Source organism: Pyrus communis, chromosome 14 (assembly GCF_963583255.1).
Source record: "Pyrus communis chromosome 14, drPyrComm1.1, whole genome shotgun sequence".
Lineage (NCBI taxonomy): Eukaryota > Viridiplantae > Streptophyta > Magnoliopsida > Rosales > Rosaceae > Pyrus > Pyrus communis.
Window position 1 is genome coordinate 5,702,768 of NC_084816.1, and position 24,443 is coordinate 5,727,210.

Here is a 24,443-nt window from a genome sequence, read left to right on the forward strand (position 1 = left end):
AACTGGTTGTACTAGTTATGTGAAACACGGGAAGTTTGAGAGCCCTAATGCGATAAGAATCATGGAGTTTATGTATTGCAGCTGTCCTATTATGATCCTTATCTGATATACACTTGTATATCAAGTCATGATGGGACTAAAACTCTTTGAGATAGAGATCAACACTCCTTCTGTTAATAGGCTGGACCGAGTGGATCTCTATCGATGAATGATGGTATAAATAGTTGAAGTCCCTGCTTCCACACTAAGGCTTCCTTAATATCTAAAACCCTATTCATTTAGAGAGGAGAATAACGAGTGTTGGAAGTAGAAGACCTCATCTGTTGTTTTCACAATGGCGATGCCTCCAGGTAAGTTGATTTCTTGTAATGCACGGGATATGTGTATGGTAACCCTAGTGTTGTGTTGGTTTGCTGCGCAGTTGTAGTTTGATGATTTACATACTGCTTACATGTGGTATCAGAGCCAACCCAACATGGCTAGGGTTCCTTAATCAAGATATGGTTAACTCTCGATATAAATACATGCATATATGTTTTGATCCTGTGTCATTAAAATGCTTCCGCTGCATACTGACAAAGGTTTTGCATGGTCACTATATTGCTGTCGATACCTCCAGTTGTGTTTGCTATTGTGTGCAGATAAGATCATTTAAAGAATGGTTACAATACTGGAATACTCAACCAAGAAGAACTTTTGGATTCACATTCTATTTATCAAAACCAAACTGACAAATAAGATTTGAATCGTAAACAAGGATCTCAACACCTAATCTGCTCAAAAGTGTTTAGGTTGTTGATTTTGGCTTGTTGTCTAAAGAATCAAACATGTGATTCATCTGTATTAAGTGAATAATAATCTGCTCAAAAGTGTTTATTTATTCAAGTTAAACAAATGAATCAATGTATAGTGAAGTATTGAATTGACAAGATTACATTCTTCATCTGCTCAAAAGTGTTGGAGTTATGTAAACTGCCCTTGTATTCAATATTTTGGCTATGCAAATCTAGTATAAATGGTTTCTGTCCAAAGATGATACTATGCTTATACGATTATGTGTCAGGAAAAGATTAAGTATCATGTTCCGTCTATTCATTTGACACTTAGATGACTAACAACTGTAAAAATTAACATTTGGTTTTGCAGCTCCTCACATGACATCTCTCAATTTCAACAATATTGAGACCTTGACTGGTTCTAACTACAAGAAGTGGAAGGAGGATGTCGAAATGGTTCTTGGCCTTATGGATCTCGATTTGGCATTAAGGGAGGAAAAACCTGCAGCTATTACTGCAGAGAGCACTACAGATCATAAGGCAAAGGTTGAGAAGTGGGAGAGAACAAATCGGATGTCACTGATGATTATGAGGAAAGCAATGGCTCCATCAGTTAAAAGGGGTGTTCTAAAACAAGATAATGCAAAAGACTTCTTGGCTGCAGTTGGGGAAAAGTTTAAAGAGTCTGACAAAGCAGAAACTGGGACTTTTCTAACTCAAATTACTTCAATGAAATTTGATGGTGATGGAAGTGTCAGGGAACACATTCTGAAGATGGTGGATCTTGCTCAAAAGTTGAAGGACCTTGAAGTACCCATGACTGATCAGTTCCTAGTTCATATGGCTTTGAACTCCCTGCCTTCAAAATATGGGCAGCTCAAGGTTTCATATAACACTCAGAAAGTTAAATGGGGCATAGATGAACTGATCACTATGTGTGCACAAGAAGAAGATCGGCTCAAGAGTGACAAATCAGTGGATGTAAATTTTGTGCAAGGAGAAAAACGCAAAAGGGACTTCACTCAAGGTTCAACCGTGGCTGCTGGTAAGAAGAAGAAGAAAGAAATTTCTTCTTCATTTAAAAATGCTAACATCATCTCTAAAGGATCTCATAAAATGAAAACTGCTAATGTTGAAACTGAGAAAGAAAATGAGTGTTATTTTTGCAAAGAGACAGGTCACTTAAGAAAGAATTGCAATGGCTTCAAGAATTGGCTTGTTAAGAAAGGTAATGAAATAAATGTTTTCGTGTGTGTTGAGTCAAATCTAGTTTACATTCCTCCTAATAGTTGGTGGTTTGACACGGGCTGTTCTATTCACATAACTAATTCCTTGCAGGGCTTCTAAAAAACAAGGGTGATAAACCATGAAGTCTACAATGTCTATGTGGGGAATGGGAGCAAAGTTGCTGTCGAATCCATAGGAAGTGTCAAATTAGTTCTTTCCTCTAGCTTTATTTTAGAATTAAGTCCAGTACTTTATGTACCTTCCATGCGAAGGAATTTAATTTCTGCATCTAAGTTAGTTAAGTCTGGCTTTACATTTGTGGGTGACAGTCAAAGTGTAAAGTTTTTTCATTTAAATGACTCGAATAAATTGCTTGGTGAAGCTAATCTCAAAGATGATATGTGGCAAATGAATTGTACTTATGAGATTGAATGTTTTAATGTTCAAAGTGTTGGTTCTAAACAAGTGCTCTCTCATGCAAAAACCTCAATGCTTTGGCACAAAAGGTTGGGGCACATCTCTAAAGAAAGGATCATCACACTTACAAAACAAGACTTGTTGCCACAACTTGATTTCAGCAATTTTAAAGAGTGTATTAACTGTTTTAAAGGAAAGCTCACTAATACTAGGAAAATAGGGTCAAATCGTAGCCAATGTCTATTGGAAATTATACACACTGACATTTGTGGACCTTTTCCAATTAAAACCATCTGTGGAAAATCATATTTCATAACCTTCATTGATGATTTTTCACGGTTTGCATATGTTTTTCTTATTTCTGAAAAAACTGAAGCCTTGCAATGTTTTAAAACTTTTCATTTAGAAGTTGAAAAACAACTGGAAAAACACATTAAGATTGTGAGATCCGATAGAGGTGGTGAGTATTTTGGCAGGTTCACTGAGGCTGGACAACACAAAGGACCTTTTGCAACTTATCTTGAACAAAATGGCATCGTGGCTCAGTACACTACACCTGGGACTCCTCATCAAAATGGAGTTGCTGAACGAAGGAATCGAACCCTAAAGGACATGATCAGATCCATGTTTGCACATTCAAAGCTTCCAATGTTTCTTTGGGGAGAAGCACTGAAGACTGCAAACTATATATTGAATCGGGTACCAAGCAAGTCTGTGGACATGATTCCGTTCGTAGCCTGGACTGGAAGGACACCGAGTTTTAACCACTTCCATGTATAGGGTTGCAATGCCGAGGCCAGGTTTTATAATCCAACAGAAAAGAAACTTGATCCAAGGACCATCAGTTGCAAGTTCATTGGGTATTCTGAGAAGTCTAAAGGGTATAAGTTCTATTGCCCTAACAGTCACTCGAGGGTTATGGAAACTCATAATGCAAGATTTCTTGAAGAAGAGGATGAGACTGACTTCAGTAAATCAACAGCTTCATCCCCAGATTTCGAAGAAATCCCACTTGACAGTGAGTTAACTGATCCGCACGCATCCACTTTCATAATTCCCATGCAGCCACGTTCTCTTCATAACGGCTTAAATATGTCTCATGAAGATGAGATAGTAAATGAGGACCACTTGATCCAGGCAGAGGCTCAAGAAAACGATGTACATGCACCAGTACAAACCCCTGGAGAAGATCAGGTAAATGCTCCAGGAACTGGCACTTTGGAATTAAATGTTCGAAAGTCACAACGGGTACGAAAAGCAGCATTATTGCCTGATTTCGTGTACCTAAATGAGGCAGAACACACTATAGGTGATGAGGATGATCCCTTGACCTATAATCAAGCCATATCAAGTGCACGATCAACGTTATGGAAACAAGCCATGCATGAAGAACTGGAGTCTATGGAGAAAAACAATGTATGGAGTCTTGTTCCACAGCCACCTGGGACAACTAAAATTATTGGTTGCAAGTGGGTGTTCAAGACAAAACGAGACTCACAAGGCAACCTTGACAAACACAAAGCAAGGCTCGTAGCAAAGGGTTTTACACAAAGGGAAGGCATTGACTACAATGAGACGTTTTCTCCAGTCTCAACAAAAGACTCCATGAGAATCATCCTAGCTATCACGGCACATTTTGATTTAGAACTTCATCAAATGGATGTCAAGATGGCATTCCTAAATGGTGACCTTGAAGAAGATATCTACATGCAACAAGCACCTGGATTTGTTGAAAGGGGGAAAGAAACGATGGTTTGTAAGTTGAACAAGTCTATATACGGCTTAAAACAAGCTTCGAGGCAATGGAATAAGAAATTTGATCAGGTAATGGCAGTTTCAGGTTTTCAAGAAAACAAAATGGATGAGTGTATTTATCTGAAAGTCCTTGGCTCAAAGATTATATTCTTAGTATTGTACGTGGACGATATATTGTTAGCCAGCTCCGATATGTCTCTACTACAGACAACTAAGAGTATGCTCATTCAAAACTTTGACATGAAGGACTTGGGAGAAGCTCGATTCGTTTTGGGAATAGAAATTATAAGAGATCGTGCTAAGAAGTCCCTTGGTCTCTCCCAAAGGCAATACATCGACAGAGTCACTAAAAGATTCAACATGGACAAGTGTTCGAATGGAGAATTGCCTATTGGCAAAGGGGACAAACTAGGCAGTGATCAATGTCCCAAAAATTGAATTAGAGAAGGAGGGAATGAAGGATAAACCCTATGCATCTCTTGTAGGGAGTCTTATGTATGCCCAGGTATGCACAAGACCGTACCTGGCTTTTGCAGTAAGTGTACTAGGAAGGTTTCAATCAAATCCTGGTACAGCACATTGGGTTGCAGCGCAAAAGGTACTGAGGTATCTTAAAAGAACAAGAGATTTCATGTTAACCTACAGTTATGTGGACAAGCTGGAGTTGGTGGGATTCACAAATTCAGACTTGGCAGGATGTGTGGACGACAGAAAATCGACGAATGGTTACATTTTTCTGTTGGCTAATGGTGCAGTATCATGGAAAAGTGCAAAACAGAAGAGTATTGCATCTTCAACCATGGAAGCGGAGTTTATAGGGTGCTATGCAGCAACTCAACAAGCCATTTGGCTTAAAAACATGGTGAGAGGATTGGAAATCGTTGACAATGTTGACAGGCCCCTCAAGTTGTACTGTGACAACAAAGCTGCAGTTTTCTTTTCAAAGAATAACAAAAGGTCATATGCTAGTAGGTTGATGGATATTAAGTACTTAAAAGTGAGAGATGAAGTGAAGAAAGAGATTGTCGAAATTGAGTACATTCACACGAGCTTAATGGTAGCTGACCCAATGACAAAGGCCTTACCAGTGGGAGTCTTCAAGAAACATGTCTTCAACATGGGAGTGAGAGAACTCTTTGATTCCGTTAATGAGTGGGAGTAAGCTCTCCATGAACTACGTAGGCTTTTTCTTGCAGATATCTTTATTATTGTTGACAGTTGTTAATTATTATTGACTTGTTTGAATAGCTGATTATGCTTTGACAAACGATTTTGGTACTGGAATCATTTCAGTTTGTTATGTGGAACTGATATCTGACGGTATAAATTATCAGTTCTCGACATCATGACTCTTAAAAGTGGCATAGTGTTTTTATGATAAATATGTATGTGATCACAGAGTGCAAAGTGCAAGCAATGCGTGTTTTGTTTTCTGTGGTCCTATATTTTTTCTTAAAAATGACAAGTCACTGAGTAGGATCAGTTGCAAGCTTTTGAGAACTCAATGATCATCGTGATTCTTATTGTATTAAGGCATATCATTGACATTCAAGTGGGAGAATGTAAAACCTTGTTTGAATGACAATGAGATCCCAACTGGACTGCTTGTGTGGCGCATAACTGGTTGTACTAGTTATGTGAAACACGGGAAGTTTGAGAGCCCTAATGCGATAAGAATCATGGAGTTTATGTATTGCAGCTGTCCTATTATGATCCTTATCTGATATACACTTGTATATCAAGTCATGATGGGACTAAAACTCTTTGAGATAGAGATCAACACTCCTTCTGTTAATAGGCTGGACCGAGTGGATCTCTATCGATGAATGATGGTATAAATAGTTGAAGTCCCTGCTTCCACACTAAGGCTTCCTTAATATCTAAAACCCTATTCATTTAGAGAGGAGAATAACGAGTGTTGGAAGTAGAAGACCTCATATGTTGTTTTCACAATGGCGATGCCTCCAGGTAAGTTGATTTCTTGTAATGCACGGGATATGTGTATGGTAACCCTAGTGTTGTGTTGGTTTGCTGCGCAGTTGTAGTTTGATGATTTACATACTGCTTACAGGCTAAACATTGTGTAATCTGTGATGGCCGGCTTGGGTGGCTTAACTGTTTACTTTTGTATAATTTTCTAGCAGTTGCATCTCTCTCTGTGGCCGTTCTTTCTTCCCAAATGCATAGCGCACCTCATCAGTGTTGTGTGTACTTTATGTGGAGTGCTTTCAATTCCTGAATTCCATTTTTTTTCCAGCTGACAAAGCAAGACTCTAAAAGGATCAGAAAATGAGCTAACATGCAGCATTGGCTTAGAGCAAGTTAACAGAGGGGACGTAGTTCGTAGCTTGCAATGTCTGCATCAGGTACACCCTCTGCTTATTGGTATTAACGATATATCACAAACATTCTCCCAGCCTTAATATTTGTATGATTACCATAGTTTGTTGAATGATGCTGCATTTCTTGATGTCTCACAGTACATAATCTCAGAATTTACCCATATCGATTTGTGGTTTTTAATCATTAACAGGACATAGTGCAATCAGTATGATTCATTAAATTTGAATTATTTTCTTGTACACATTTTCTTCCATCCTCCGTCTCTACTACTATAAAAACTCCTCACCAAATTTGTTAATACTGGCTTTCCTGACGCGGTGTTCTTTGGCCCGTTCGACTATTTTGTTATTTGGTTTATATTTTCTAATTTCAACCTATCATTTTCTTTTGCAGTTCCATGGCTCCTCCAGCAAGGCATATGCCCTGTCTGTAAATTTAGAGCTGGGTCAACATGGCAGGAGAGCCGGGAGAGTGAATCGGACGGTTCGGACATGGTATACCCGTCTGATGAGCCATATACAATCTGTATATGTTATACAATAAACCTACCAACATATCTTTGCAATGTAATGACATGATCTGCATCACTTGGATATAACCTTCCTTTAATTTTGAATTATTTCAATCAGTGATATATGTATATGTCGTGCGAAATATGATATCGACGGTGACAAATGTGACGTACCATATTACATTAGAAATTGTCTATCATTGTTATTTTAGAGTTCATCATGCTATTGGATATTGTTTGTGTTTTCTTCATCTAGCATCATTCATTATCTCATGATTTTGTTTGATGAGTCATATACGTAGTACACTTATCATTTGCCAGGATAGAATAAGGATTTTCAAATATACATCGGGGTTTCCAAAGTTAGATTCTTAATCAAAGATACAATATATAATCAAGAGTTAACGATTAAAAATCCCAGAGTATTAAAACTATGTTTGTTTTTGCATCTAACATCACTTATTATCACATGATTTGAAGAGTCATATACATAGTACTTTCCAATTAACTAGATATAATATAGGAATTTTCTAGTACACTTCGGGTTATTCATTAGTTAGAATTTTAATGGTTAGATCTTTGATAAAAAAAACGATAATTAAAGTTTAATGATTGAAAACTCCGAAATATGTTATATTTAGTGACACAACAGAATTTTCGGATAGAATATTTTGGAATATAGCTCCAATGTCGAACTATGTAAGCTCATTGTGTAGTACATCAAGGCTATACGATCTTCGAAAGTCAAATTTGTACTACAAATTGAGAATAAATGGGAGCAAGATTTAGCCGGACAGCTTGTATTTAATTTTTTTATTTATAGACCATAAACAACTACAAGTCTTCATGTCACTTATCATGCAAACCATTAGCTTGAGAGACATCAATGGCTTACACTCCCTTCATTAGGACGTCTCTTAAGTCAACCTTTCCTTTAGTTTCTGTGCTCCTCTTATCCCTGCAACCATTCCTAGTCAACGGTCATGGCGGCAGCAACCATGATGATAACGGCCAACATGAAGATCTGCATACGAAAGGCTTGGTTTTGGTGAAAGTATGGTGCTTGATTATTCTACTGGTGAGCACTTTCGCCGGTGGCATCTCCCCCTACTTTTACCGATGGAACGAAAGCTTTCTTCTCTTGGGGATGCAATTTGCTGGTGGGGTTTTTCTTGGTACCTCTTTGATGCACTTCTTGAGTGACTCAGATGAGACATTTCATGACCTTACCACGAAAGCATACCCTTTCGCATTCATGCTAGCGTCAGCTGGTTATCTGCTAACCATGCTTGGGGATTGCATCGTGCTGTTGGTGACAAGGTCAGGTGAAAGAGAAGCTAGAGTGGAAGTGGAGGAGGGAAGGACTGCTGCTCTGCATGATCATAAGGAAGACGGAGAGGACGCCAACCCAGTTTTCTTGAAGACATCTTCTTTCGGAGACACCATACTTCTCATCCTTGCGCTGTGTTTTCATTCAGTTTTTGAGGGCATTGCTGTTGGAATTGCAGGTACTTAATTGAAATATTGTTTAAGTTTTATTAACTCATTATATATATGTATATTTTTCGTATATATCTACCACTCTTCATCTTTCATGGGTAATTTTTATCCATAAATATATGAGAAAATGATTAATTTGATTGGTGTTATATATTTCAGTTAAGTGTTCCTTATATTCAGTTTAGTAATTAACAAGTCCTTGTACTTCTCAAAGAGGAAAACAAGAATAAATCAGTTCTTAATGATAAGGAACTCACAATTTCATCTCGTAAATTAACGATGAAATTTGTTATTGACTGTAACAAGTAAGGACATGACTGAAAAATTGAATCGCATGATTCATATGAACCTAAATTAAACAACAAACCCAAACTTACATAAAACGCTTAAGCGATAACTAATTAGTAACTTAATAAGGCTCTAAACATTGACAATGAATGTGCAATATGTATATATGTATGCGTGGAGCTTGGTTCTTAAAGGTATATTTGTAGTTGCAAAATTGGTCAGGCAACATTTAAATGGCACATCTGATCGTTTGAAGGGCGCACTAAATTAGTTAAAAAGCATGCGGTCAGTGTTTAGGAATAACTTATTTTTTCGAGAGAGCTAAACCCTAATCTTTAGGTTCCCAAATCCGACACTAGCTGTACCCTAAAGTACAAACCATTGTTGTAACTGACATCCGCTTAAGATCCTACGAGGATTCCTAATATGAACGCTCGTTTACTTTGTGTGTATTGCAGATACAAAGTCAGATGCATGGAGGAATCTGTGGACAATATCACTACACAAGATTTTTGCAGCCATTGCTATGGGGATTGCACTACTGAGGATGCTACCCAAAAGAGCATTCTTAGTAACTGCAGCTTATTCTTTTGCTTTTGCTGTTTCCAGTCCCGTTGGAGTAGGCATCGGTATCGCCATCAACGCCACAACTCAAGGACCTGTAGCTGATTGGATATATGCCATTTCAATGGGACTTGCTTGTGGAGTTTTCGTCTATGTTGCAATCAACCATCTCATTGCCAAAGGGTTTAAACCACAAGCTAAATGCTATTTTGACACTCCAGCTTTCAAGTTCGTTTCTGTGCTTCTTGGAGTGGGAGTCATAGCAGTTGTTATGATCTGGGATTAATGAACTAATATTTGGACTAAGTCTCACAGTGGATCAACACTAAGTTGGTATTGAATTTGTCATTCATGGGAGTCGAACTTAAAAGCTTATTACTTACAAGTAAAGAGAAATATCATTAGTCCCAATTTGATTGTCTTGTATTTGTTTATTTTGGGTCAATTTCTTTTATGTGTTTAAAAATAAGAATATACTAGAATGTTATGTAGAACTTGGACAATTTTTTTCCTTTTTTCTTTTTCTTTTTCTGTGAAGGGTTAATGATCATGTAATCAATACCAAACCTAGTCCTCTATAGTAAGTGTCCTAAAAGTTCATGCCTTTGTGTGTCATCCTCATTTATTATATTAGACTAGTTTTCATGCACGCGTTTATGCGTGTGCAAAAGACATTTTTTGAATCACAACATGCTACGCGCTATTTATACGTTTTAAATGTATTTATATGCATGAATTGCTTCCATAATTTTTTTTAATGACAAAAAGAAAGTCAAATATTTGAACTAAATGAATAATATTAGACAATGCTAGAAGAAACCCCTTATAAACCAATCAAAGCAGTTGAGTCCACATAATAAAAACAACCTTTCAATTTCCATCTACATTCTATTGATTTTACATTAAGATTAGATCGAAAAAATAATATTTAATAAACAACTGATTGAATTACATTATTGCTAGCCCATTATGAGGCTAAGCCTATCTCCTCCCCTTAGTGTAGATAACATCGTTTGTTACCAAAAAAATGATCATTTGACAACTAATTGAATCACATTATTATGCCCATGTGAAAGACATTTTTAATAACTGGCACTATGTGCCTCTTAAGTGCTTAAAAATAGAGAAATAATATTTAATAAACAATCGTGTGCAAAAGACAAATTTTAAATCATAGTGCTGTGCACGACTTACACATTTTAAATGTATTTATATGCGTGAATTGCTTCAGTATTTTTTCATTTCATAATTTTTTTTTTATCACTAGCGCTACGCGCTTCTTAAGATGTTTTGAACACAACCTTCATGATTTTCCTTTCTCCTTCACGTGGGCACCATCAAGTCTCACTCATCCTTTCATTTTTTTTAATTCTTTTCTCTCTTCCTACTTATATTTATATTATATTTTTATGATGACAAAATTACCAAATTACCCCTGCATTATTTGATGCATTATTTTGGACTGCTTTTGAACTTTTTTGTTTTGGGGGCATTTCACTTGCAGGTACAAGCAAGCATTCACTTCCAATTCTACAACAATTTGGTCTCCATAGCTGAGTTGTTATTCACTGTATTATACAAGTGATATCTTAAAGTAAATTCATCTAAACTATGAGAAGTGGAATTCAAAATCGAGTTCAGAAGGGGGCCAGAAACATACTAGTATAGCCAACCTAACTAAACCCAGTAAGTTTTCCCTAGTATTTTAAGTTGATAAAATTAGAATTGTGGACTAGCTAGTGGGGCTTTACAAAATTACAATAATGTTTAAATATAGTAGCTTTCAATACATTAATTTTGCTTAATGTACTCCAGTTTTAGAGCAGCCTATAAGGAGTTTAGTCGGCGCATCAACAAATTAAGGAGTAGGGTGAAAATCCAATAACTTTTGTTCTAGAAGAAAATAGTTTTTCAAATTATCTTTTCTTGGTAGTTTATTTTAAAGTTTAAGCTATTGTTAAGAGTTTGGTTATATGGGGCAAGCACAATTAAACCAACCAAGACTAACCTAATTCTAACGAAACTGTGATCATTTTTCTTCTTGTTGCTTGAAAGATTGGTGGCGGATCAAATGTCGTCTTCTTTTGGAGTCCTTGATATTAATTTCAGTTCGGATGGCAGGAAGGCCAACCGCAAGTGAGTCTTCATGAAATTGATCAACATGATTGGACGTAAAAATTCATGACTTAAATTGTAATATTTCTAAGGCAAATAAGATTAATCATATGTAGGATGCTGTAACCGCCTCTGGCTTTTTCTTGGTCACCAACAACTAGTTTGATTTGCAAACTCATATACTTCTACAAATTTACTACACAATTAATGAATCTTGTGGTTTATTAGTCTGGAAATGAAACACTTTCACCTCTTATGATCAGTGTGTATATAGACATGTAAAAATCAACATGTTACCCTTTTGTGTTTTAATGAAAAATGTAAAAGAATTAGGCAAAATTAATTCTTGGTCGATGGTCGATCGTGTGTAAGAAACAAACAGAAAGAATAAGAGCCAATTCCACCTAACACCTTCGTTAGTCCCCATCCACCAAATTTTCTTAATAAGAAAAAGAAAAGAAAAAAGACTGGATACAAATAGGGTAACTAGGCAAAAACCCGCACAACAAACAAATCAACGAACCAGGCCCAAAATAAAATAAAATAATAATAAATCAAGTAACGCAGTAAGTGGGACATCTTACTGTTTACTTTCTCCAATATCTGCCCATTTATACTTGGAAAGGGATTCTTTTGGGATCTGTTCCTTCTAATTCTATAATTTCGAAGATTCCAATATTGAAATTTGATCCAATGAATATAAATAGAGATCTACTCTAAAAATTATAATAATTTTAACTGTTGAATCAAATTTCAATGGTCCGGATCTCCGAACTTAATGGATTAGGAGAAAGTGAATCTTTCCTTCTTGTCCAATCATTTCATAAAAAAACATAGATTAGTGATATATGTAGAGATAGAGAATATATGTCTACAACAATAACAATCAAATTTTATTCTACTAATTGGGATCGTCTATAGGAATTTTAGAACACCACTACGCTCGATTTTGTTCCAATATCTTCCTTTAGTTCCAAGTACTTCATATATGTTCTTTAGTCTATTTCAAAGTCTTCCTAAGTATTCCTTTACCCCTTTTGCCTTAAGCCTCCGTCTCATAGTCGTATTTTCTAACCGGAGCATTTATAGGTTTTCGGTTCTCATGTCCAAACCATCTTAACAGATTTTCTCTCATCTTATCTTTAATTGCAACCACTCTTATTTTACTTCGGATAACCTCGTTCTTAATCATATCATTTCTCGTGTGCCCACACATCCAACGAAGTATTCTCATCTCTAATACACTCATCTTTTTTTCACGTGTTGCTTTTTGATCGTCCAACATTCTGTGCCATAAAACATCGTTTGCCTTATTATTGTCCTATAAAATTTTCCAAAATAACAAAAACATTCACTCTTTGACACCTTCATTCTTAAGAAATTAAAATTAGGATAGTGTGTGGTTATATTTCTGTATAAAAAAGATACTAAGCCACACCTACCACACTTGTAAATACATAATTAATGGCTTTTGGAGAAGCTAGGCATGAACCAAACGACTTCTGTGAAAAGCAGGGAAAAGAATCTATTAGCTTCTATTGAGGATAATGATGGACAAAATCTGGTGATGAGTAACAATAATAGGACTAAGAGGTCAGACAGATGATAAGTGATTCTTCTGGCACAAATAAGAAAATATAAATTACTTGGATGATACTCTACAGCGGTAATTAGCAATTAGATGGGTCCAAAATTCCAACAAATTCAGTTGGTAAATTCTCTCTTCATTGTCAAAACCTGTAACTTCCTATTACCTAATGGACCAAACACACCTTTTCATTTGTATATAAACAAATCTCACAGGCCAAGCTTCTTAGACCACTGCAAAGCTAGCTCAAATGGCGTCTTCTATTCCTTTTTCACCAACATTTCTAGTGGCTTTTCTTCTTGCTCTTATCTCTCTCTTGGCCTCTCCTAAGTTTGCCATTGCTGCAGCTGGCAGTGTTACAAGGCATTACAAATTCGATGTACGTATGATAAATGCATAGACTGTGAATTCAAATTATTGCTTGATTAGGTTTTTTTTTGACAAAATATGTAGTCCTGATACATAGTCTGACATCAAAATTGTTGCGGCTTATAAGTAAATAATATACCATGCTCTAAATGTAATTATAACATTCTAATTTTTGTGCAGATAAAGTTGAAAAATGTGACTAGGCTGTGCACCACAAAGAGCATTGTGACAGTGAATGGCAAGTTCCCTGGACCTCGAATTATTGCCAGAGAAGGAGACAGGGTTTTGGTTAACGTGGTCAATCATGTTCCAAACAACATGACCATCCATTGGTACGAAACAACTTATAATTAATCAATTCTTACTCAATTAAAATCAACTATTGTTTTCTTCATTTTTTTACTTTTTATTTGTGGATTAATGAAAATATGAACACAGGCATGGCATTAGACAATTGCAGAATGGATGGGCAGATGGGCCATCATATATCACTCAGTGCCCTATTCAAACAAACCAGAGTTATGTGTACAACTTCACCATCATTGGCCAAAGGGGAACTCTCTTCTGGCATGCTCACATCTCATGGCTAAGAGCTACTGTCTATGGACCCCTCATCATCCTCCCTAAGCGCCATGCTCCGTACCCTTTCCCCAAACCCCACAAAGAAGTTCCCATCATTTTTGGTAATTAACTAAACTTACCAAATTATAGAGAATCATTAATTAAACAAGCATTTCTCAGATATTGTAGATTTTAGGGTAACATATTATGTGGTGAAACTGTAAAGCTGTCATTACACATTAAATCAAGAATCCATTTCTTAATAGTTCAAATTTAACAGTCTGACAACATAATGTACTAAACTGAAATTATAACATAGCAGGTAACTTTTATGCATATACAACAACTAACATGCTAAACTTTTCATATATGTTTCACTACAGGTGAGTGGTGGAATGTTGACACAGAGGCTGTAATTAGCCAGGCTTTACAAACCGGAAATGGTCCAAATGTCTCCAATGCCTATACGATTAACGGACTTCCAGGGCCATTGTACAATTGTTCCAAAAAGGGTACATACACATCGATCATGTGAACATTCTTTTTTTTTTCCATGAAACATATATAATATTGTCACAAAAAGTTTAGTTATAATTTCTCTTTATTTTTGTATTTTTTTTTCAGACACTTTCAGTCTAAAGGTGAAGCCTGGAAAGACATACCTCTTGCGATTGATCAACGCTGCAGTCAATGATGAACTGTTTTTCAGCATAGCAAACCACAGCCTAACAGTAGTTGAAGCAGATGCTGTGTATGTCAAACCCTTCACGACCAATATTTTATTCATTACACCAGGGCAAACCACAAACGTGCTTCTCAAGGCAAAACCTCAATACCCTAATGCCACTTTCCTCATGTTAGCCAGACCCTACTTTACAGGCAGGGGTACTTTTGACAATTCAACTGTTGCTGGAATTCTCGAGTACAAAGAACACTCAAATTCTTCTTCCTCCACATCACTGAAAAGCCCACTTTTTAGGCCAATCCTTCCCCAAATCAATGCTACTTCTTTTGTTGCAAATTTTACTAGTAAATTCAGGAGTTTGGCCAGTTCTAAATTTCCAGCCAATGTGCCCAGAACTGTCGAAAAACGCTTCTTTTTCACAGTAGGGCTTGGAACCAACCCATGCCCTAAAAACCAAACATGCCAAGGCCCTACCAACACCACCAAATTTTCAGCTTCTATTAACAACAACTCATTTGTTCTTCCTTCAGTAGCGCTGCTTCAATCTCATTTCTTTGCTCAATCCAACAGTGTTTACACCACCGATTTCCCTACTATTCCTCCCAAGCCGTTCAATTATACAGGCACTCCACCTAACAACACCAATGTGAGTAATGGGACAAAGGTGGTGGTGTTGAAGTTCAATACTAGTGTGGAATTGGTGTTGCAGGGCACCAGCATTTTGGGTGCTGAGAGTCACCCTCTTCACCTTCATGGCTTCAACTTTTTTGTTGTTGGACAAGGTTTTGGAAACTTTGACCCTAACAAAGACCCGCCTAACTTCAACCTTGTGGATCCTGTTGAAAGGAACACCTACGGAGTTCCAGCCAGGGGTTGGGCGGCTATCCGATTTCTCGCAGACAACCCAGGTAATCTTTTGTTTGTTTCGAACACATGTGTCACACCCTAACTTGGACTGATGTGTGAATTCACATATGTCTTAAAATGGGGCGTGACAAAAAACTTAATTTCAGCATGCGATATAATTAGTAAAGCGTCATATTTATTTGTGGGAAAAAAAAAAAAAAGAACTATTGTTGGAGAAGTGATCGGCTGGCACAATGTACTAAAACAGTTTTTGCTTTTGTATGACTGAAATTGCAGGCGTTTGGCTCATGCATTGCCACTTTGATGTCCATTTGAGCTGGGGGCTGAGGATGGCTTGGGTAGTCCAAGATGGGAAGCTTCCTAATCAAAAGCTGCCTCCTCCACCGTCCGATCTCCCAAAGTGTTGACCGTTGACTCTTTTTTGGAGTGACTGAGGCACCTTTACATGTCCTTATTTTTTTTTTGTAACCTTAAATTTTTGTTTTCACTCTCCCTTAAGAGTAGCCAAGGGCTTGCAACATTGGCACCATCTACTGAAACTAGAAAGGAATTTGTGGAGGTTTTGTGTTATAGCCGGATTCTCCATGCTATTGTTGAAGAATAAACAATAATGATTCGATCCAGTAATACAATTTGACAATCAAAATTCAAAAATTCTGGTATCTAACAATTTAGACAATAATGTTCATGTGTTATATATGTTCGTATGGTAAATAGTTTTGCGGTTCTTTAAATTTGTTGTGAGATCTTGCCCTCTAAGGCTTAATTCATGAGTGAAAGCTTGTTTCTCGCGGTTTGGCAAATGCGTTCCAAATATTGTAGAAAACCAAGAAATTGGGAGAGAGTGTCCTCGTATGATAGCCTATATATCTACTCCTTAGTTTCTCCTATAACTGGTTGAATTTTCATACCATGTGAATGTGAATCAAAATCTCAGAAGGAATTGGTGTATAATTGAAAAACCATATTCCTTTCTTTTAGTTTGCACCACATTTATTATCTATATTACTACTGATTTATAAGAGGACTTTATACAAATTTGAATAAATTGTTAGAAAAAGTTTGAAATAATTGAAGAAGTTGCCTTGTTCATTACCAAATTCTCTGTCAATTTCTCAATCATCTAGGACTGTAAATTGGCTCAAAACAGTTAGAGTTTAGTTTGTGAAAGAAACAAGTTTTAACTCGACAAGAAACAAACCAACTTGAACATTGGTATGTTTGTTTGGTTTGTAAAGCTCATAATTAAGCAACTTGTGTTTTTTCACATGACAACTTGAGTTAGATTCTATGAAAGAAGTTTGTTTGGAACAAAAGATGATGATTAAGATTTAACTTTTGAAGTTATGTCTATTTTTATTTTCTATGTTTAGAGACTATCTTCAATTTGAATTTTTTTAAGACAGAGATTGATATCATGTCTCCAATCTTATTTTGTTTCTAAAGAAATTATTACGGCTTGATCACCTATCCTCCCACAGAGTTCCAATAATAAGAAAAGAAAAAAAAAATCATTTATATGACAATCTTAAGGTAGCATGCTTGAAATTTTCATGTGATAGTGTTTGTTTTATACATTCCATCATTAGAAATTATCGAAAAAATATATTGTCAAGTTATGAATTTTCATTACAAGACCGAACCAACTTCTTATACTAAATAGCTCGAAACAACTTTAATTCCGTATTGAGCTGGAATTTTTTAAGCTCACGAGCACGAATCATATATGAAACAAGTTAAGACAAGCTTAAGAAAACTAGCCAAACTTGAATAAGGTGATATTTACTTTTATTGGACTCATTACTGCCTTAACAACACGTGATATGACGCAATTACAAAACACTTTGAGATTAGTGTATGGAAATACATGGGATACAAGCCACACTCCTAGATTAAATCAAACAAAGTACTTCTAAAGAGAATTTTTACTCAGTTTTTATCATCAAAGCAAGAAAAGGTGTGGCTTGCATTTCCAAGGAAGATAGGAGAGTTACCTCTATGTCTTATTATATTGGCTGCTCACCAACAGTCAAAGGGAATCTTTCTCTTTAAAAATTTAAAATAAAATAAAATGATGCAAAACAGAAATATTACCAAATTCAAATTAAAAACAAAACTAAATTATGGATGTTGGCCTTCATGAGATTTGATTGCAATTTCGTGATCATGGTACAATTGTAGAACTTGAACACTGGACATGTATTCGATAATATGATAATTTATTGCAATGTACATACAGAAGCACTTGTAACTCATCTTAATTGTAATTACAAAGGACAATTCTCTAACAAAAACGAAAATAGAAAAATTATAAATAAATAAATAAAACACTACAGAATTTGTGTGTTGCCGATCTCCTCTTGACCGGATGGGAGAAAATTTGATACATATATATGAGTTTGAAATTACAAACCCGACCCATCTCACAGGAAGGTGATATATGAAGAAAAATAAGTACATATGGAGCTTAATTTCAAGCATTAACATAATTAAAAATTATTAATCACCATGCTTGCGCCAACAAACAAGCATAGCAACACATCTTCTCATGATGTAGAATCTAGCCTTCTGTTCCTTGGCAACACTACTACACTTGCTGCCGATGGAAGAGTTCTTTTGTGAGAAGCTTCTTGGAAGAGGAGACTTGGAGCTAGAGGCATTGTTTTTTTGTGAATAGCTTCTCAGCAAGGAAGATGTGCTTCTGGTTGAAGAACTTCTTGTGAAGGAAAACTTGGAAGAAGAACTTGATGATGAAGTGCCTTCGTGCTTGTTCTTTGGTAGCTTCCACTTCTCATCCATAATGTGTACGTTTAATGCTCAAATTTTCTTGAGGTTGATCTCTTTGATCTCTTCTGGCTTCTGGCAGCTGGTACTCAACTTGTTTGCTTTATGTCAATGTATGTGTTGAGAGAGAGAGAGAGATGCGAGTGCGGTAAGTGGGGTATTGGTGTTATTATATAGGGTATAACGTTGCAGGGAGTGTGTTGGCAGATGGTAACATGGTAGTGTTGTTTTGTGGGTGCATGCGTATAGTGATCACATTACAAACCACATATCTTATACAATTAGAACTTCATGGAGGATTTACTTTTCTAAAAACGGCAATACGACTCAAAGAAATTTTCACAACAATAACAATTCGTAACATTTTTATTTATTGAATGATACCACATACCAAGATTTGAAAGTGTTTAACTGTTTAAATATAAATGAGATTTAAAATGAACTCGAATATAAATCTATTAGCTAGTTTCGTGTGAATTAGGATTCAAAATCAAAGATTTGCTTGAATGTTTTCAATTATTGTATTTAAAGAACATGTGATAGATGAGGTAGCGTGATGTGTAAGAATGTAAAAAAAAAAAAAAATCCCACAATCATTATCATCGTAAAATTTTAACTTCTTCCAGCTCTTAAATGTTCGTATAATAAATTTTATTGGTGGATCATGGGAATGATCATTTTCTTGATTAGTGTCAGATGGCTCTATCTCAATAACCTATTGATTGTTTTCTCTGTAGACTCGTGGTCTTTTTCCCATTGCATCACCTCATAATTCTTGAGGAGGAGATCCTCTTTTATTTTTATTTTTCTTGAGACACTATTATTGTACGGTGCTCCAACATTAAAAATATATTGGGATCACGCACACCACGTAAAGCTCTGAGCAAGAGATAAAAAATAATGGGAGAGCGGGGACCCTGGTCATTGTACAATTCTTATTTCTGTTTTTCATGTGAATGGTTGTACCAATTTTTTTACGAAACAATAAAAAGTGAATACCTGATAAATTAAGGATATTGTTATCTACACATTTATTTTTACTTCTCATACATATATACCTCTTAATTTTTGGTCATCGAATCAAATGAATTGAAGAAATTACTGACTAAACTTATTAAAAGTGTGTGAAAGATACAAATGAATGTGTGAATAACACTATCCTAAATTTATAATCTATGATAACGTATTAAATTAATGATTCGCTAAATTTATAAGATAATGCGTTATAAAAAATTCAAATAGGTCCCATGAAATATATAAAATAATAATTTCCTGATTTCTTTACAACGTTGAGATGAGAAACCATTATTGAATCTGTATGATGTGTTGTTTTACTATGACTTCTGTTTATTTAAATAGAGTTTTTGCTCTTTTTTTTTTTTGTCAAACAGAGTTTTTTCTTGGTTGAGTGTTCATAAAATTGAATAATGTAATCCATTGAACAGTGTACAATCTTGAGAAAAATAATTAGATTCATGAATTTACTTGATTAAACAAATACATAGAATTATTAGTTTGTAAAACGTGAAACTAAATACAATATACAACATTTAAGAAAATAAAGAATACCTTTATAAATTAATAAGTTATTAATTAATCGATCGATTATTTAACATTCGCTAAATTAATAGATTTTCTTTGATCCGAACACTATTAATTTATAGAGGTTTAACTGTATGTGTACATCGATTTTGAAAATTCAAATGATTTCTTTTTACTATTTTCATTATGTTACGAGAGATTTTTCATTATCCTTTATGGTACACCATGTGTCATTATACAAGTAGAGGAAAACTTGAAAATAAAGTTTTTCTTCAATTATATAATGATATATTTTGTACCACTATGTGTTCCATGCACCCTAAAAAATTCCTTACACTGTCTTACTTTCCTACTGGGACCTCAGAAGTACTTGCACCTTGTTACCAAAGTACCGAGTAACATTGGGTAAAATAAATCAGATAAAAGCTATGGAGAAGTATTCTTGGATTTTTTTACTGTTTAAACGGTGCAAATAATCTTTTGTCCATGCATGTGCTTAAACTTTCTACCGTTTTACCCATGCATGCTTCATGACTTCATGTTCATGGCTGACAACTGGTTGCAAATTAAACACAATCTTTTATCCCTCCTATTCTTCTTCTCTCCGATCAGCTTTCTGTTCGGTTTTTTTTTAATTTGTTTTAGGCTGTGAAAAGGAAGAGCATGAAGCTAGGGCACTAATTATCTAATTAATTTTAAGATACCTTCTATGTAATTTCAAAACTTTGTACTAAGATAATCTTAATGGTCTAACTAAGTAACTATACTAGTGCTTATATATATACATGGGGAATACACATATAATAAGTGTAGCATATGCGAGTTTATATAATGTGTAAGTATATAAGATGTTCGGATTCTCATGCACATGCACGGTGCACCAATTTGGATCAACATTCAGAGAGTTTGGAAATCTCTTGAGCAACATTTTAACTAATTTGAAGTAAAAATTAGTTAAAATACTCAATATTGTGTCGTTGGTGTTGATCCCTGCATGTGCATGATGAAATTGATTTATGTTATACGCTTCTTAAGATTAATTGTTAGTTTGTTACACTCTCTCCTAATAAATTTATTTAACCAGCAAGAAGCATGACATTAGAAAGGAAAAGAAATTTGGAACCCTATCTGATCAGATTTGACCATTTCATAACTTCTAGTAGGGTTTCTTATTCTTCTTCTGGTGAAGAAAAATGTTTTCTTAGCAAACAAGTTAGATGGTTAAAAGTTAAAACTGTTAACGTGAAAGTCGATGTACAAAAGGGCTCGTTTGATATCTCCATTAAATAGAACAAAAAACACAATTTCACATTTGACTAAGAAGGAAACATTACTCTTTCACTCAATTACTACAATATATAACCTAAATAATTCAACAAAGAAAGAAAGAGATGGCGGAATCTTGTAATTAGATAAATTCATCGTGTTCTGCCAGAAGAGATTTGACTAGTCAAAGGCCTTTTAATCTAATTTTCTAAACTTGTTTCGTTCTTATTTTCTGTACGTTAGTTTTAATTTAATTTGTTGGAAGAAATTAATTAGATTTAAGTATTTAACAGAATATTTGAGTCCTTGTTATAGGAAAATATTACAATTAAAAAATTTTCTCTGAAGATAAAAATAAAAATAAAACTTATTCCCATGTGAGTCATTGTTAAAGGAATATTTGACCACAAGCCATGAATCAATTTCAAACTTAATAAAATTAGTAAAAGTACAAATAACGCAAGCAAGTCTTTCAAGACGTAGGTAAATAAACAGATGCATGTGCTTTCGACACAGGCGGTACCTTGTGGGTCTTTAGTTATTTAAAGATTTCATCGAGGCATAAGTTTCATCGAGGCATATATATATGTATGTATGTATGTATGTATGAGTGATGATTTAACTTTTAGTTAACCAAGTTTAACCATCTTCTATTTAGAGGTAGGATTTTACACTTACTACAGTATTTAGTATTTCGTATTTTGATGAGTTTATGTTAAGCCAAATAGTGAATACAAAGTTTTAATGTATAAGCATGATATCAATGCAGAAAATATTAGCAGAAGATCAGAACCTTTTTTTTTTTAATTTAAATCAATGAATCAAGATCATTAAGTTGCATGAATGATGCTTAATGTCTAAGGAAGAATTGGTGAAAATTTGATTGGTAAAACAAATTTTGGTGATGGTCAAAATAAAGTCATCGTTGTTGTGGTTGGTGTACAATAGAGCGAGAGAGAGAGAGAGAGAGAGAGAATATCATAGGGTTTTTCTCGATCTATTTTGTGTTGTATAAAAGGAAAATAATTTTTTTTTTGAAGTTAGAAACATTTCAATAATTAAATAAAACGACGAATCTAATCGATTAGGAAAACAGTTTCATTATTACAAATTGAAAAATAAACTTAAAAAAACAGTGTATAAGACTCTGTCTTAGATGAATGTTAATGTTTTGTTTCGTACATCATACTCTGAAGAGCTAATATTGCGTAGTTTTTCATTTTTAACATATGAAATTAATGTGATTGTTCATCATGTAGCTTAAGAATATGAACATTTGGGAGTTGGGAGTCCCCACATGCATACATGTGAGAAACACAGAGGGTGCCCAGGAGGAGGTAGCACCATGGAAGGCGTGGACCCTTTAGTACTACACTTAAAATCAAAAGAAAACTGGTCAAACGACTCAACACCCCGCTCTTTTCCCCCCTCTATGATTTTGTCTACGCTCCTCTAAATCTGAGACAAAATAAACCAGAGTGAACTACTGAAAGAAAACAAAAGGCTTTTCACGTTTGACGGGGCTCAAACCCGCATCTTCCGCCTTGACAGGGCGTTTGAAATCCGCCTCTTTATTTTGTGTTGTAATATTCTTTGAGGGTTGATTATAGTATTATGGTGCCCTGTTGTTTAAGCATGTATCTCGATCAGAGATATGCATTGACATAAGATACTGTGTTTTAGGCAAATGCTACACTTTTTTTTTTTTTTTTTTTTTAAGAATTTTGGCAATGTTGAGAATGAATTCAACATTAATGGAAAGAGAGATCTTTGCATGAGCTTATAAGTTGGGCTACTCCTTACATTGCCAATTGATTTTATGATGTAACTTCAACTTTCTTCATGGTATCAGAGTAGATTGTCCCATGTGTGAAGCCAACGGCCACATATGCTCCACGTCACCCATTTGTGTTGTTCACATGTAAAGCTTGAAAATTCGCCACACGTAAGAGGGCATGTTGAGAATGAACCACACATTGATGTGAGAAGATAAATCTTGTATGGGCTTCTAAGTAAGTTGAGTTACTCTGTACATTGCCAACTGATTTTATGAAAGAACCTCAACTTTCTTCAGGTGGTACAAGGGGAATCTATTGATATGAAAAAATTTAAAAAAATTACATCTAGTTAGGGAAGACAAAAATTTTACCTTTCATAAATCAAGAAAAACAAAATGCAGGGACAGGGGGATGAGACATACATCTTACCCTTTTTGAAAAAGAAAATACAAGAAAACGAAAGGAGGGACATAAAGTTTATCACTTCTTGAAAAAGTAAATACAAGAAAAAGAGAGAAAGAGACGAGGGAGGGTGGGGGAAGAGGACCAAACCCCTCTAAAATAAAACATAAAAGATAAGAATTTGCAAGACAAGCTGTAAAACAAAAAGAAAACTCCAAAATGATTAGGTAAAAATGAAAATCATACATGAAGAAGGGGAGGTAAACTTGTAAGTCGTCATGCTCAAGAAATCTGAATGCAAAAAAGGAAGAATCCTTACAAGAGAAGCCATGTCAAACAAGTGAAGATAAAAAAAACCGTGTGAAAATCATTTCTCTTATTTGTACAAACGATTATGTGAAAAAAAAGAAAAGAAGAGAAAATAAAACCTAAGAACTTAGGAGCATAGGTAAATACTATTCATAGAGTAACTTTCAAGTTTCAACACACCATCTTATGCGTGGATATTTTAAAAAATTAAAATAATAATATTGTTGTAATCAAGGAAATATAAACTCATGCACATTGAGTTATTTTAATGGCCTGAGCATGTAGCACTAGTTCTTGGTCCATTTTCTTGGATGTCATTTCTAGAAGCGGACCCAATAAAACCCACTAAAAGATGCCGGTCGGAATTGGCTAATACCCCAACTTCTCCTCCATTCTGTCCTCTTTTTGTTGGGTTTGGTGTCCTTGTTGCCCTTATCTTTTGGTATATACTAGCATCGATGCCCGCACGATGTTGCAGGTTTAAAAATATAGATGTTCAAATCTATTTACAACTATTACCAATTTGAATGAAATGTACGAAAGAATTTGTGAAAGCTGGACACGTGGAATATCAAGTTAAAACTTGTAATCACACGACAATTCAATCACATGACACAAACCACAATAACTCTTCACAAAAACATATTAGCCGAGAATGGAAAATCACAAAAAATAGAAATCACGAACGATGAACTCTGACAAATCAGTAACCTCACTTATATAGCATTAGGATTAACTATGCTAATTTGCTTATGTAAGTGATCTATCTGCCTACAGTTCTCGTTTTTTTAGCAGA

General features: G+C 35.2%; 3 protein-coding genes across 3 annotated transcripts; 2 read left to right on the plus strand and 1 right to left on the minus strand.

Annotated features, from left to right (window-relative positions):
• Window positions 1-7,915: 7,915 nt before the first annotated feature.
• LOC137715950 (zinc transporter 2-like) lies at window positions 7,916-9,785 on the plus strand. Its single transcript, XM_068455318.1, has 2 exons — window positions 7,916-8,537; window positions 9,276-9,785. The coding sequence occupies exons 1-2, from the start codon at window positions 7,916-7,918 to the stop codon at window positions 9,665-9,667; spliced, it is 1,014 nt and encodes a 337-aa protein (XP_068311419.1). The 3' UTR covers window positions 9,668-9,785.
• A 3,549-nt stretch (window positions 9,786-13,334) lies between these two features.
• LOC137715949 (laccase-2-like) lies at window positions 13,335-15,973 on the plus strand. Its single transcript, XM_068455317.1, has 6 exons — window positions 13,335-13,463; window positions 13,634-13,785; window positions 13,892-14,136; window positions 14,398-14,526; window positions 14,639-15,607; window positions 15,843-15,973. The coding sequence occupies exons 1-6, from the start codon at window positions 13,335-13,337 to the stop codon at window positions 15,971-15,973; spliced, it is 1,755 nt and encodes a 584-aa protein (XP_068311418.1).
• A 1,838-nt stretch (window positions 15,974-17,811) lies between these two features.
• On the minus strand, window positions 17,812-18,467 carry LOC137714186 (small polypeptide DEVIL 13-like). Its single transcript, XM_068453464.1, has one exon. The coding sequence runs from the start codon at window positions 18,363-18,365 to the stop codon at window positions 18,066-18,068; it is 300 nt and encodes a 99-aa protein (XP_068309565.1). The 5' UTR covers window positions 18,366-18,467; the 3' UTR covers window positions 17,812-18,065.
• Window positions 18,468-24,443: the final 5,976 nt, after the last annotated feature.

What these genes read in the sequence shown, in the direction of transcription:
- LOC137715950 (XM_068455318.1), top strand. Translation starts at nt 7,916, where the DNA reads ATGGCTTACACTCCCTTCATTAGGACGTCTCTTAAGTCAACCTTTCCT. An exon ending in CATTGCTGTTGGAATTGCAG is followed by an intron (nt 8,538 to 9,275) that starts GTACTTAATTGA and finishes TGTGTATTGCAG; the next exon opens with ATACAAAGTCAGATGCATGG.
- LOC137715949 (XM_068455317.1), top strand. Translation starts at nt 13,335, where the DNA reads ATGGCGTCTTCTATTCCTTTTTCACCAACATTTCTAGTGGCTTTTCTT. An exon ending in CAAGGCATTACAAATTCGAT is followed by an intron (nt 13,464 to 13,633) that starts GTACGTATGATA and finishes ATTTTTGTGCAG; the next exon opens with ATAAAGTTGAAAAATGTGAC. An exon ending in AACAACATGACCATCCATTG is followed by an intron (nt 13,786 to 13,891) that starts GTACGAAACAAC and finishes ATATGAACACAG; the next exon opens with GCATGGCATTAGACAATTGC.
- LOC137714186 (XM_068453464.1), bottom strand. Translation starts at nt 18,365, where the DNA reads ATGGATGAGAAGTGGAAGCTACCAAAGAACAAGCACGAAGGCACTTCA.